This window comes from Strigops habroptila, chromosome 9 (genome assembly GCF_004027225.2).
Source record: "Strigops habroptila isolate Jane chromosome 9, bStrHab1.2.pri, whole genome shotgun sequence".
NCBI classification, from domain to species: domain Eukaryota; kingdom Metazoa; phylum Chordata; class Aves; order Psittaciformes; family Psittacidae; genus Strigops; species Strigops habroptila.
This window is the reverse complement of record NC_044285.2, coordinates 2815953-2831378: the sequence shown is the minus strand read 5'-3', so window position 1 is coordinate 2831378 and position 15426 is coordinate 2815953. Positions and strand designations below refer to the sequence as shown.

Genomic DNA, 15426 nt, shown 5'->3' with positions numbered 1-15426 from the left:
ACAGAAATGACACAGAGACATGGTCAGCACAAGACCCTTCTGGCTCACAGGTCACAAGCCCTGAAACTCCTCCTTACTCAGTCACTTCACCTTGTCTCTGTGACTGGAGCCATTTCGCTCCAGTAACTTCCTCCTTGTGCTGAGAGGCTGATGTTTCCCAGGGGCTGACACCTATTTCATCAGCTCTATTTGCAATTCAGATTTATTTGCCACATCAGATCTATTTGCAATTCACGTACAGCAGCGACAGCAGAGAGGGAACAGGCTGGAGGCCCTGGGCTGTGCAGAAGGACACAACCTGCCCTCTTTGCACCCAGGGCTCGTGCTCTGCCCCATGCCACCTGCCAGAGGTGGCCCTTCACATTACCGTCATGAACAGCTTTGAAAAGAGAAACATTATGGGAAGCCACCTCCTAGTGTGGTCTCCCTGATGCCAGGTATGCAGAATGCTTCCTACAAGCTACACTTCAAATACACAACATGCTCAGAGCCTACAGTAACACAGTCTGGCAGCAAACAAAGACTGCCAACTTGGAAGGAAGAACTAAAAGCAGATGGATGCATCTGCATTAACTCAGGACAATGCAAATCTGTTTTTCTAGGAAAAGTCTGGAAGGAAAGCTGGCTTTCCGTGGGGAAAGATCATTAGTGATAGCCACGGATTCTGTCAATGCCCTCTGGCTGGACTCTTGCTGAGTGCCACAGAGAGCCCCGATCTAAGGCTGTGCCTGAAGACACAGTGTTTGGTAACACCATCTGCCCCTCCTTATCCCACCTTTCCCTTTTCTTGCTTCTCACTCTCATCCACAATCCATGTGGCATGGCCCTTCGGCTGCACTGGAAACAGTTGGGCAAGAGCATCTCTCAGTTACTTCAGGCAAACTTCCAGCTGTGTCCTGAGTGATCCCTGGCACCCGAGATATCCAAGCAAGGGCTCAGAACATCACGGCCCAGCTGCTGATTCAACCTCCCCCATGATCTGGTCCAACTCACCCCATTTTTGCTCCTTAGCACCACCTAAGATTATCTGTTAGCACCACTTATAGATACTGGTGGGTCTGTGACTCAAGGGCAAGGCTCCTCCATATGTCTGTCCCATGTCTGAAGCAATAGGACCGTGTTTGCCATGCCTCTGGACACTTGCAACATCTTCACTCCAGCTGTTAGGATGCTGGAAGTGCTGCAGGGCACTGCTACCCCTCGACCTCTAAGAGCTGCTGCAACACAGATGATTAATAATTAACAAGTGCCATCAGGAACCCAACCACATCAACCTTGTGTCCCGCAGCCCGTTGCAAGCTGCTGACCTCATTCTGATGTCTATTCTTAGCTCCCTTCAGACTCACCATGCAAGCACAGCCTGTTCAATACCCTCCAGGAAGGCGAGGTGTGATCCCTGTAGTGCAGATGTGCGGATGCACCTCTGGGTTACACCACCACCAAAAGACTCTCAGAGGAGAGCTGAATGGAGCCTATTGCTTAAACCTGCTTCAGTCCGAGCCTTACCTAACACCAGCTCTTACTTCAGGAAGCCTCAAAAGTGCAGCAGACCTGGATTACTAAGAGATGCATGTGGAGAACCAGTGGAGAACTGCAAATCATCCCTGAATCCAGCCATCCCTAGCTTTCAGGAGTCAGAGGAAGAGCTGCCTGTAACACATGAGCCTGGCCATATCTGACAGCTCCAAACATCATGCACAGCCACGGGAGAGACCAGTTTCCCCTCATGACCTAGAAAGAGCTCACCTATTCCCAGCCCTTGTTCTGCTCTATTATCCTTGACACCTCTGTAGCCACTCACTTCAGTGCCAACCCCGGGCTTGGCTGTTCTGCTTAATGGGAGGTGAGGGCTCTGAATTCTGTATCAAACCCTCTGTCACCGCAGGCTGCTGAGCTGTCAGGAGCGTGGCAGATCATAGCCCCACCAAACTTCACAGACAGCTGAGCTCAAACTCCCCCTCCGGCTCCCGGGAACAGGCTGTGACACTTGAGCTACGAGCAGCTTTCCCTCGGGATGTGAGTGCTGTGATGCTGGCCCCATGCGAACTCCAGCCCAGCACAGGGCTGTGTGTTTGGGTGGGTGCCTGACGCGTGTCTGCACCAGCCCTTCACAAGCTTCACCCAAAATCTGTGGTCTCAATCTTGTTCCATGCGTGCTTGAAATCTCTAGTGTTGCTAGGCTCAGCAAAGGGAGTTTTACGGCTTGTGTTAGGCAGAACACTTGTAGCTTTAAAGATCTATTTATTGAGTTAAAAATGCTGTGTCTCTCTTCCTTGGTCTTACCATCATTTAAAGTCACTCTCAGTGGTCTGCTTTGCACCCTCTGCCACAGAGGAGGATCAGGAGCATTTCAGCAATCCAGCAGATACAGTATGAAAACAGCTACACATAGCAGGAACTTCAGAAAACAAGCTTCAGAAACACACATAAACAGAGTCCTCACGGCTGAGCTTTTGGGATGTCAAGTGGAGAGCAGTTCCCTGCTTAACTAGTTAAGCCACTAAAGCAAGAGACCAGAGGGCAAAGAAAAACAGATGCTAAAAGAAGAGAGAGGAAAGTGATATAAGTCTGTGCCCGGCAGAAGAGGCAGAAGGAACAGGGACACAAGAATTGCAGGCTGGAACTGGGATTCCTCCTTCTCCAGAGGTGAAGCATCACTTGCTGGTTAAGCCAACAACTCACAGCAAAAATACAGCTGTCTTATCCCACCTTGTGTTTTCTCTCTCTATGTATCTCCATGACCCTCTTGCCACCCAGAAGCATGGCCTTAAGCTGTATTCTGTGCCCACAAACACAGCTGTGGATAGCTCTTCCCTATGGGCTCTTGCTGGAGGACGACCACCCTCGACCATGGGGACCATCACCTCACTCTGGTTAACACTGCCCCTCTCCATCAATAGCAGCACACACAACGGGATCCAACACCCGGCTGAGGCCAGGGAGGTCAGGCCAGGGCAGCACTGACCCGAATCTGAACTTCTCTGTCCCTAGAAGAGACATGGCATACCGTGTTCAAAGCTGCAAGGGGAGCAGAGCACATGTCATCAGGGCTCAGGCTGAGCGCCAGCCCAGCATCCAGCACGTCATTCGCACATGCAGGGACTGAAAATCCACTTGTGGTAACAGCACGTCTGTTTCTATGAGGTGGTGGCCAACTGCGAGTGCTGCTCACTTCATCACCACCTTCCCCTCCATCCCCAAAGCGCATCCCATTCAATAGCTGTATTCTCCTACAGCTCTCCAGAGTAGGAACCACCCAGGACCCAGCACCCAGAGCCAGGCTCTCCCTTGGTACCTGCAAGCATTGCAATACAAGCACCAAAAGAACAAAAAACGTGAAGGTGTTTCAGCTGCCTCCAAGCTCTGTCCCTGTTATCATATTTCATACAAATATTTGGCTGAAAAATACATTTCCTGGGACACTGCTGCAGCAAGCTGCTACAACTGTCAACGTAAATGATGTTCTGCCAACGGCAATCTCGCAGTGTCATCTCTAATAACACACTACTAAATCCCAACTCACGGGGGACGTGCTCATCTGCTGGAAGGCTCTTCAGTGGCATGCTCAGCCCAGACCTCAGCCTTGCTCTATCTATGCCCATCATCCTCATCTGTTGCCCCATTCTTGCATTTATTGCAGCATGTGGAACATGCAACTAAGAATAATAGATGAACTGTAGGAAAGTGAAATTTGGGTTAGCTACGGAGAAGAGAGAGCCCAATATCCATTCACTGGGGAAGATGCTGTGGGAGTTAGGGAGAGCAATACCCCCTGTGTCATATAAACACAGAATGGATGAAGTCCTTGCAAAAAATCACTGTGCTAGCAGCAGCACAGCCTCTGATGGTTATTTGTGCTGCACTGGGGATGCAAGCCACATCTGTACCAATTGTGGAGCAAATCCACAGCAAGAGGTAGCCATTATCCCCAAGAAAACACACAAAGAGCAAGTGTGTGCATGACACAGAGGGGAGAAGTAAAGCGATAGGCACAGCGACCTGCTGAGACCACACAATGTCATGTTCCACAAGCTTTTCTGCTACTCTTCTTTGAGAGCTGCTTTATGAAGCACGGTGGCACTTCCTTGTGTAAGTCAAGGATCTGGGAACACGACCAGGACATAGAGGGAATTAACTCTTTATAAGGGAATTCAGAGTAGGGCTCCAGAGCCTGCTTCCAGAGAAAGAAGCTACAAGAAACAAGACACAGGCCTGCCAAGAGCTGACCCCAAGGAAAGGCAGCACATGCAGACAGAGCGCCTGGGAAAAGCATCCTGCAGCCAGCTCCTAATGCCCTTTTTGGCAGAGAGCACAGCAGGGCTGCAGTGTTCATTCATCATGTGTCCAGGTGAGGGGTGAAGGGATGGAGCTGCCAGATGCGTTTGGGCGCTGCATCCGCCGGGGAGCAGTGGAGACCCAAGGGGAAAATCCAAGTTATCCCTATTTCAACAGCAGGCTCTGTTTCAGGGCTGCATGACTGCATCCCGCTCTCCTGTCTGCTCTCTTCCCTTCCAGCTCAAAATACCACTTCCCAAGGGAAGGTCTGGCAATTTGCACCATGAAGTCTGCACAGCTGAAACATCTGCAGCACTTACAGCCCGACCAGGCACCGCTGTGCTCTGCCCTGTGTAAGGCCAGTGTGGGTCCAGCCACCGACACACAACACCGAGCCCCCATGTGATGGGGAAGTCACACCAACAAGGGAAACACTTTGGGGGTTTTAGACCATGCAAATATGCCAGAAGGGGGCCGTGCTAATTGCTGCCTCTACTGAGAAAAAGCCTTTAATAGGGGAGGTGGAACAATTCCCAGCACAAACCTTTTCCAAGGGCCTCAGCACTGCAGCAGGACTGAAGGACTGGAACTCCCATCTTACCTCAGCACAAATCACTCACTAGCCATCAGCAGGGAGAAAGAAGTAGTTTAGTTGCTCCTGTCTGCAGACACATGGGAGTTTGGTCCCTGATATTCCCAAGTAAGCAACACTAAATAGCTGTATTTCAGGTTATTGTCTCTTTTGGTTTGGATTTTTTTTCCTGGAATTCTTTGATTTGGTTTAGTTTGGTTTTATATTTTACAACTGGCAAAGGATTTCTGCCTGACCAGTTCACTCCAGTCCACTGCTATCAGCTGCTTCTGAACACGGAGGAAAAGGCTCCTCAAGCCAGGCCAGCCATCCAAAAATGTGCCTCTGATGGTGAAGTGCTGAAACAGAAAAGGATCAATACCATGCCAGTCACTCTTGGAGGAGTTTGCAGCCTGCACAGGTCACTGCAGTTTCCCATCTGTCTCAGAGATACTTTTCCCCAATTATAAAAAACCCCAGAGATTTAACAGGCATGTTTTTCATCACTATCTGCTCAATCTGGTGAAAAACTCAACCTCACATATTTGTTTTTGCAGCCAGCGGGTGGTGTGGTGCTGCAGAAGCGAGATTTGGGTGAGAACTCCAGGCAGAAATCTGCTCGGGCCGGCTGGTGCTCCAGAAGGAACGCTTCCCATTTAACCTCTTCCATTGCCTCCATTTGCAAAGCAGATTAAACATTGCAGAGTTACAAGATACAATTATGCAGAACGAGTTATGATGCCAAGGACAGCACATTCACCTTTGTAGCTTGATCAATATCACTTATCAATAGCAAAGCAGATCCAACCACGGAGCTGCCTCTGCAGTGTGGAACTGCCCATAGCAAGCATTCCCCTCACCTCGTGCCTCATTAAGCACACAGAGGATCTGGCAGGGGCTGGCAATTAGATACAGGGTGTTCAACTGCTCACAAATTCTCTGCAGATTCCACACAGATTACCTCCACGACACAATCCATTGATCAGAGGTGTGTTCTCAGGCTCCACACTTAATTACGCTCCCTGCTGATGGATGAACAGCAAAGCCATCTCTGTGAAAATACATTGGTAGCAGAATGCCAAGCAACACAATCCTAAACAAAGACAGAAGGGGCTGGGAAGGATTTCAGAGCTTTCAAGGTTAAAGCTGCCTACAGAATACACTGGGATCAGCACAGGAGACACACGTGGCAGGGGAACACTGTCCCGAGAGAAGAGCCAACTCATCCCATCCCTGGTGAGTATGTCCACTCGCAGGACTGGGATTATACAGCCCTGGGAGGCAGGCGGGCGTGCTGGGAAGGATGCTGGAGCCTGGAGTCCCCACTGCACTTAGGCTCCCAGCTACGTTCTCATGTCCAGACTTGCCCACTGCACTCTTGGTGTACAAAGAAAAATGCACTCAGAGACTGAGGCCCAGATCGGGAGGCAAAAGGCAGCCCACATCCAAAGCCTTGCTCCAATGGTCTGTGTCAGCAGAAGAAACCCCAGCTGAGGCTGTTCTCAAATACCACAACAAGATCTCTGGAGCCTACCCAACATCTCAGCAAGGAGCCAACAATATGGACACAGAATACAAGCTGGATGTCACTGTGCTTCACCTCCTCTGGAGCCTGCTAGGCAACCCAGGGTAGATGCAGCCCTGCCAACTACTCCAGCCTCCAACTACTTCTCTTGCTAGCTTGGGCAAGCATCTTCCTCTTTCTGTGCCAGTCTTCGCTTGCCCTGCCATCCAAGGCCACTGGAGATAAGATGAAAACACCGCCGCACTTGCCCAAGGTGCAAACAGGGTGCCTGACCCGTTCTAACAGCCCCAGAGCATAAAGGAGTTTAGGGCTGTTAAAATGCACCGACTGTTATAATCCACCTGCAAAAGAGAATCCTTGGGCACAGAGAGAAACAACCCCATGACTACTGTTGACTGCTGAGTCCTGTGGCTGGGCAGAGCAGCTAGCTGTGACTCCCAGTGGCAGCACCTCCCACCCCAGCCTGCTCATCCCATCAGAGTAAAGAGAAATCTTTACTAAAATGCCCTCTCTGCAAGTTTTAACCAAACGTGCAGAGCCACACCAGCAGGAGGGATTGTCACTGGTGTTTCAGCTCAGCTTGTTGTCACACACAATGGTTATGTGGCAGATGTGCCCAGCCCAACATGCTCCTGCCTGCACTCACCTTTGAGAACACTGAGGACTGCAGCATTGCTGTAGCGTTTTCGGGCGGCGTTGGTTGCCACGCAGTGGTAAGTCCCAGCATCACTCTCCTGCACATCCACAATTTGGAGGACACCATTTGGAAGAGTTATAAACCTGAGTGACCAAAAGAAAGAGTGTGAGACAGGCTACGCCTTACCTGAGCTATTCATCAACTCAAAGCCTCTTTATCCCTTCCTTTTCTCCCATAAATGCATCATGTGCAGGTCCTGGTACCCACAGAGAATGGGACCAAGACACCTTTGAGGAACCCAACTGGTGGTTCTTAAAAAGCAGAAGGCGCAGACCTACCTGTCACCCTGGAGTCTTCACAACATTGGATCTGCTTTTGGGAGACCAGACCAACTTGGCTTTGCTGATACAAACAGCTACATACACACATGCACATTTCTACATACAGATTTGTAGATGTCTCCAAGTGTCAAGTGTCTTCACACACACTACAGCCACTTTCATCTCTTGCTTTTCACAAAGGTTTGGTAGCCAGAGAAAAAACACATTGCAAGGAAGTCTGAACATCATCTTTTTCCTGCTCCACCTCAAGTACGTGAAGGGACCAGCTGATACACAGCTGCACCTTCATGGCCCAAAGCAGCCAGGACACAGCCACCTGAAGCTATACACTGTTCCTGGGTTGTGTTGATTCCTTCTGCTCTTCCACAAGTTTCTGGCTTTCACAAGCTGACAAACTTAGAGCTGAGCATTCAGCATCCCCCCCATTTGCCCATGGGGTGCTATTGGGCAACACCTCCACGGAGTGAAATGGCTACATGGCACTCCACATGAACACAATTCCTTGCTGCATTATACTGAACAAAGCAGATGATTAGCAATTAGCATAAAAGTAGGAGCTGGCTGTCAGCATCTCCATTTTCTGCCTGGATTCCTAGATGGCAGCCTCTTTATTCTTGAATGCAAGGCGCAAAGCCTACGTGATCCTATTTAATTATATATGAGATCCATTTTTAATTGCATGCCTCTATAAACAGAGCTGCCGAGCTTTGACAGGCAGCTCTGGGTTATCAGTCTTCATTATGAAGAGGACATATTCAAAGGCAATTGTTAAGGGGAAGGATAGCAGCTATTCCAAGGAAATAAGCACAAAGACAAGTTGTAACCACCAGCACTAGTCCTTCCATCAGGAAGTAAACCTGGTAAGTAAAACTGTGGTTCGCTACAGCTAGAGTGCCATGAGCAAGGGTCAAGCAACCAGGAGGACCTTAAGAGATCACTCACCCTGTGTTCAAGCCATGGTCACCAACAGCACTTCTGCTCCTGCAAACATTTAGCCTCAATCTCACGATAGTGGAAAACTCTCCCCTGCCCTAAGCAGTCCGGTCCAGAGACAAACATCCCCGCTGCAAGTCTGGCATCTATCCTGAGCCTCACTTGCCGCAATCTGAGCTCATCACCTCTTGGTGAAGAAACAGAAGAGCTGACAGAGCTCCTCCAGTCACCACACTGGCACAATCAGTCTGACTCACGGACACAGACTTGCTGAAGCTTCCCGCATACACAGGGGCAACTGCCCCACATCCCTAAAGCCGTGCTCCTGCTACTTGCAAAGGCTTTCCTCAGGCTCAAGCTCGAGAGGCCTCAGAGGAGGTGGCACACAGAAAGCCCTCATCAGGATGCCTCATCAGGACTCCGGAGAAAGACAACAAATATTTGCATCCTCTCAGCTCTGCGGAGGCAAAGCCTCCCACTGCGATAATATTTATTTTTGTCGTGCATCTGCTATTTGAGGCTGTAATTAATATCAACATATTTCAAACACTAGGCAAGGCTTCTCCCAGCCACAAAAAGACATTCCAATTATGGATCACAGATTCACTGAGGCTGGGAAGGACCTCCGAGAAATAGCTGTGGTCTTCCCCCTGTCTGAGCAGGGTTGGTTAGACCAGGTTACTCAGGACCATGTCCACGGACAGGCTCAGCCAACACACCCTGTTTGTCTTGAGAGCAGAAAACAAGCCACCGTGTTCCTAAAGAGAGCAGGAGCTGGAGGCAAGGGGGAGTGAGTGGGGAGACTGGATCAACACATAAGCTCAAGATGGTCTGTTTGGCGAGGCCGGCAGTAGAGAGACCCACTTAGTGCAGTATGTCCTGCTGGGAAAGCATCAGAGAGGTGAGAATTGCTCTCCCAGGGAAGTAAGGAGGGAAGAAAGGCAGGATTTCTCTATCCACAATTTCTTCCAGCTGCTTACAAAGCCTCCAGCTCTTCAGGCTCCCAGCAGCTCTGAACTAGAAACCTCCAGGCAGCCTGCAAGGGCATTTTGCTTCATCCCCAGGCTCTCTGCAGGGAAGCTAAGTTTGCCTGATGACTCAGAGGCAGGGGGTTAGAACGGGATGAGCTTTAAGGTCCCTCCCAACCCAAACCATTCTGGGATTCTAGGATTCTATGATTATCAGGGCAGTACTGAAGAACTGCAATCAAGCATTGCTGCTTTGTACCCAAACCCTGCAACCCTACAGCTCAGTGTGCTCGGCTGGGTGCATAGCAGAGAATATTCCAGCGTTAACAGTCCAATTCCCTCTCTTACTTTCTCCCCAATGAACTGCTGGCACAGTCTTCCTTCCTCAAAGCCTTGTGAAGGCACACAAAATAAACTAAAGCACATTAGGACACATGAGGAACCAGCAGCTTTGCTGCAGACTCAACGTTTGCAAGGCCTTTTGCTCACAGCTCAAGAGCCTGTATGCGAACATGAGCCACGCTAAGGCACTCCTGACACATGACAGAAGTAAGCTCTCCACACAGATAAGCCCCTCACTTAGCCAAAATGTGGAGAAGATACTGTGATTGAAGACCATGTGATCTGTAGGGTATGTGTTTATGTGCAGACCTCCAAAGACCTCCAGTTCCTAGCAAGTACTTGGCTCTAGAGAAAACAAACAGCAACTTGGAGCCTGGTGTGAAACCCAGCCAGCACCTACAACAGAGAAGAGATTATGCCAAGAGATGTAGCACACACCCCAAAGCAACTGCAATCTGGAGAAATCCTGCAAGCCACCTCTCAGCAGCTGCTGCAGATTTAAGACCATGTTTTTAGAGGTATTTCAGAGCCAGAATTGCAAAATACTCCTGTGCCTTACTCCCATATGGAAGTTAGATTTTGTCTTGAATCTCAGCAGGGCAGGAAGGGTGTTTTGAAAACATCAGTAAGCACTTCCCTACCCTTTGGGTTGTCTAAGCGTTTTTTAAGCTCAGCATTCAGCATCTTTGAGGTGGCACCATGCTAGAACCTGCACCCAAGGGTAAAGGCTGAAGAGAGTGCCCAAAGCTAAGATCAACACGAAGAGGAATAAGAAAAAGAACGAAGGAAAAGCAATGTATTACTCCCATGATTATTCTATCCCTCTTAAAAGAAATCATAAACATTGATGTAGTAGCATTATCTCAAGGGTTTTATCTACAGCCTCAGAGCCTGATTTTGTACATACACCTAACCATGCTATTCTGGAATATGAAATCATCATCCCGACGCCTACCTAGCCAAATGATTGCATTTTCACAGGCTCATCAGAAGTGTGCACAGGAGGGAGCCCACAGTAATCAGGCTGGCCTGAGATCTGGTCCTCAGGCGTGATGCAGTGAGGATAACACAGAGCTCTGGTTGGCAGCCAACGTTTCCTGGAATTCACTTAATTCCTTCGAAAGCCGGTTATATTAAATCCAACAACAACAACTAGACAACAACAAAAAAAGCAAATCCTTCTGAAAAAGCATATTAGCTAAAACATGATTTAAAAAGCAAGATCTGCAGCCAGAGATTATGCTCTGACTTTTACAAGGAAAACAATTTCCAGGCTGCCCGTGTTGAAGGCAATCTCCGACCAAGTAATTTCACAACATCCATCGAGCTGTCTCATTAAAAAGCCATTGCCCTATTTAAGGCACACTTCCCTCTGCAACCCCTTCTTTTTTGTTTTTCCTTTCCTTTTTTTTATTAATTAATTTTCTTCTCATTACAAAGCAACAGCCTCCTATTAACCTTTAGATGCTCCACTTCAAATTCCAGGATATAAGCTTATAGAAACAGCCATTGCTGCAGAATTATTCCTAAACTTTACCCCACCCCTCTTTCCTTCCTCTTGGCTTAATGTCTCTGGGAGGGAATCAGCTCCTCTGCAGATGAGAAAATGAGTTTTTAAGAACTAAATGACAATGCAGTCACTGATCCCCTGCAGGAGTGATGTCTACAAACCAGCAAACAGCCCACTAATGGTTTATCATCTTCTCATGCTTGTAACTGACTTTTATTAAGGAAAACGTATCATGCTGCAGGTCTCTTTTTCTCCCCAAAAAAGAAAATTCAGGGTCTTTCACTTGATGACCTGTAAACATGGGAATAAAACAAATGGAAAGACCTTCCAGGTTCCTGAGCACACACAGTGCTCTGAAAGAATCATTAACCCTGAGATAAATCTGTGCAGGAAAACAGTGAAGAAAAAGACCATCTCTAATACCACAACCAAAGTGACAGAAAAACCACATCATGGAGTCCCGTTGGGTGTGCCCAGTACCCCCAGGGCTGTACCCCCAGCCAGCTCGAGAAATATTCCTCAAACCAGGCCCCGATCCCCCAAAAACTTCTACCTCACTTCACACAAAGGGACGAGCCAAAGGCACCCCATGCCATGGTCTGCTGTGCCCTGTTCCACACACACAGAGGCTTTTGCAGAGTGTAGGTTCTGTGCTGTAAGAACTGGCACCATTTCAAGTTTCTCTATTCACTTTTATGCTGCTGTCTGCCCTTCTGCAGACTCCTCTTGGTTTCCCTCCAACACTCTGCATGGGAAGTAAATGACTGATGTAAAGTGAGCTGAAATTGTGCATCTTTGCATACAGACCTTCCAGGCCACTGCAGAACTGAGGCTCCAGTCTCTATGACTTTGTTTATCAGCCAATTTCTAGCCAGTTTCATTTCCTTGAAACTATCTTTTATAGATTCAGCACTTGTTTCATCATGGCAAAGGCTCCAGAACAAGAGATCAGTAACACAAAAGGGCTTGGTTATTTCTTGTTTTCCTCCTTCCTTTCTTTTTCTATCTTTTTTTGGGTGGGTTAGATGTTTGGGGGAAAGTTAATTTTATTAAGGTGCTTTATGGACTTGTTTGCACGAACACCTCCTCTTCCATCCCTTAATTATCAGGACAAAACCCTGGTTTTATCATCTCTCCATTCCACCTTTTTATGAAGGAATTCCACATCCTAAATGGTCAGGTTTTGCTTTGCTGTTTTTTCAAGCAATGAGGGAATCACCTGGGTTCTGCTGGAACAGCTTCATGGTCCTTCTCCCATGTGATGACAGGGGAGGGCAGTCCTTCGATGCGACACTCAAACCGGGCCATGCCATTTTCTTCCACTGTCTGTGACTCCGGCTGTTGGAAAAAGCGTGATAATGCTGGGGAAAGAAGAAGGGAAGAGAAGTTAATAACTCAGTGTTTCTGCTGAGAAATGTAAGCCTGTGATGATGTGCGAGTTAAGAGAAGGCTTCCCTCTCCTAAAGACAGCTCGAAATGTAATTCCTCACCTTCCGATGCCCTGCAGACCCTCAGCACTCCTAACAACAGTAACTGAAAGGTTTCAATGTGCAAATTTGCTTCTTGCCTCATTTTCTCCTTTAAGGCAAGAGCGTGTGAGAAAATACAGGCAGTTTCAGCAGCTACCTTCCTAAATTGCTTCCTCTTCTGTTCACTTGCTCCATTAGGAAAGGACATGTAGAATGAGAAAAAGAAGGGGGGAAATGCCACAACCCTGAGAGATGAGAGTTTCCTCTTGCCTTGTAGCATTCCTGCAACCACAGGAAATTGGAACAAGGCAAAAGGAAGAACAAAGCCAGATGTCAAGTTACTTACACAGAACAACTGCCCACAGGCTGGCAGTGCTGGAGTCTAGGGGAAGAGATCGTAAGGGTTATGATCCTCCTTCTCCACAGTGAACAGCTTTGCCTGCAAAAAACAACTTCATCCTACTCAAGCAGATGAGATGCAGCCAAGGGGATACAGACACAGCCACCTTGCTAGGAGGAGGATGGATTTCATACACGCCAGTGCACGGCTCTCCAAGGCTCCCCCCTGCCTATATGCTTCTTTCTATGCTAGAGGCTGAATTTCGTTCAGAGACAAAGCACTAAGGTTTGTGATTGCTCTTGGACCGCACCCTTCCCATCCTTCATGCACAGCACCTCATCTTCCTCCCTTCCACACACACAGCAAAACCCAGCAGAGCAGGAGTCCTCCCCCTGGGGCTGCAGCATCTGTCCTATCACAGCATAACCCGAAGGCATCTCAGTCACGGGGGAGCTTTGAATATGCATGCAGGCTCCTGGATAGGGGCAGCAGGCTTGTATTCTTCTCCACCAGAAGAACTGGCTTCTGCTTTCCACAGTCTCTGTTACACTTCCTTTGCTGTTAAACGTGCTCTGACACACAAATTCATCCAGCAATGCTACGAGACAAAGTGCCAGAAATCCTGAACGTGGCACAATAAACATCAATTCCAGCCAGCAAACAGGCTTGACTGCAGGGCCAAGCACAGCACTGAGCTTTATAAGGACCCCGAGTGACCTTCTGGTCCTCCCACCACCGCTTCCCAAGAACATCCATCACTGCTTTGGATTGTATAGGACTCCAAAAGTGAAGCTTTCTTTGCACTGCACACACACATGCGCACACACACTGTATTGAAGTGTCAGCTTGAGCAAGTATGCACGGTTCTGAAAATTAAATGCTTTTTCATGACCCATTGTAACCTCGCCTGGCATTAGTGGTTTGCTTTAATTCAAATGGTTATCACATGTTTAAAACAACTCATTGCTCTCCCCAGCAGCTACAGATCGAATTCTCCCACCAGCTGTCCACCAAGTCTCGTTTTTCAATTCAATTCAATTCAATCCAAATGGCAATGAAAAATGTTTTCCTGGAAAAATTCAGAAAAGACATTAATATGTAAAGCCCCAATTCAGGCAACTGCTTCAGTACCTTCAAATACACACTGCAGACTACTTTAACACAGAGTCATTTCTACGGATTACAAGATCTTTTAAGCTCATGTTAATAAAACTTGCTGAACCCAAGTGTTTAAAAGAAAATCCATCAAATGGCAGTGCACATTCAGGACAGCACCATCAAAACAACCTTCCTCTGGCAGCAGAAATCCTTAATGCTCTTTCCTGTTATTCTCTTTTCATCCTACAAGAGTAAATGAGAATACTCTGGCAGGCTCTGCAGGGTCACGTACCCAGAAAGGTCACGACAGGAGGCAGAATCCTTCTAAAAAGATGAAATCTGTAGCATGTGTTTCCTCTGCTTCATGTCAGGTCACTTGTCTCTCTTCTGTTCACTATTAAATGGCATCGCCTAAGCTGATACGATGGGGTCCCAAAGTTTACAGCACATTTAGAGCAGCCTCAAGAGAGGGGAGAACCTAAGTAGCACATGGTGGGCATGAACAGCAACCCCACCAACAGCAGCAAAAGGGCTCCATAAATCCCAGTGGGCAGCTCCCCACTCTTTTACTCTCCCTCAGAGCTTCATGCATGGACATCCTGTACAGTTTGGTAGGAGATGTAGGATGTTCAGAAAGCCAGGCTTAACTCGGCACGTTTTGGCATGAAGTGCAAAGGAATACAAAAGGAAAACAGTGCCTCTTGGGCTTCACCTCCATCCAGCCCCATCTGCCTCCTGTGCTGGGATCCAGAACGGCTCTTCAAAAGCAAAGAGCCAAGAAATGCCCCCGTGACAGATCTGTCATTAGGATGTGGAGGAGTGTGACTGACCAGTGACCCTGATGAGGGAGCACAGCATCCCTCTCGGTCCGAACAGGAGCAGGCAGGAGCAGCCAGGCTTCCCCAGCTGAGCCAGCAAAGGCTGAGAGCTCAGTGCGGGCTGGAGGCTCAACCCTGGCAATGCAGAGCAAACCGTGGCTTGTCTGTTAGTGCCTTCTTGTGATAACACTTGGCGTGGGATTCGGAGGCTGCTCAAGTCCAGGTAGATGATGTCAGTTGCTCTTCCTTTATCCACCAACGCTGTAATCCTGTCATAGAAGGCCACCAAATTTTGTGCTCAGAAAGAAACAGCAAAACATGGTAAGAATGGTGTAAATGTTTCTTTGATGCAGGACTGAACAAGAACCCCAGATCTCAGCACTGGCAAGGTCAGGCAGAGACAGACTTGCTGGCCAGGCTCATCGGTGCTTCAAAAGCATCCTCTGCATCAGGTTGGTGCTAAGATCACAGCATGCTGTGATCTCCTGTGTTCCTCCTCTCTGAGCACCTACAGTGTGACCCAACCTAGGCTCAGGGCTGAGCTGCAAACAGCAGAGGAAAGAAGAGAATCAGCCAGAGCAGGGCAAGCCTGTTGTGGA

The 15426-nt window shown here is 48.4% G+C and overlaps 1 protein-coding gene across 3 annotated transcripts in view; it reads right to left on the bottom strand.

Annotated features, from left to right (window-relative positions):
* The window catches only part of IGDCC4 (immunoglobulin superfamily DCC subclass member 4), a 93100-nt gene that overhangs the window by 38313 nt on the left and 39361 nt on the right, over nt 1-15426 (bottom strand). For all 3 annotated transcript variants that reach the window (XM_030497995.1, XM_030497993.1, XM_030497994.1), the window contains exons 3-4: nt 12322-12463; nt 7018-7151 (exon numbers count right to left, since the gene is read on the bottom strand). In XM_030497995.1, coding sequence (XP_030353855.1) covers nt 7018-7151; nt 12322-12463 — 276 coding nt within the window. The remainder of the gene's footprint in view (nt 1-7017; nt 7152-12321; nt 12464-15426) is intronic.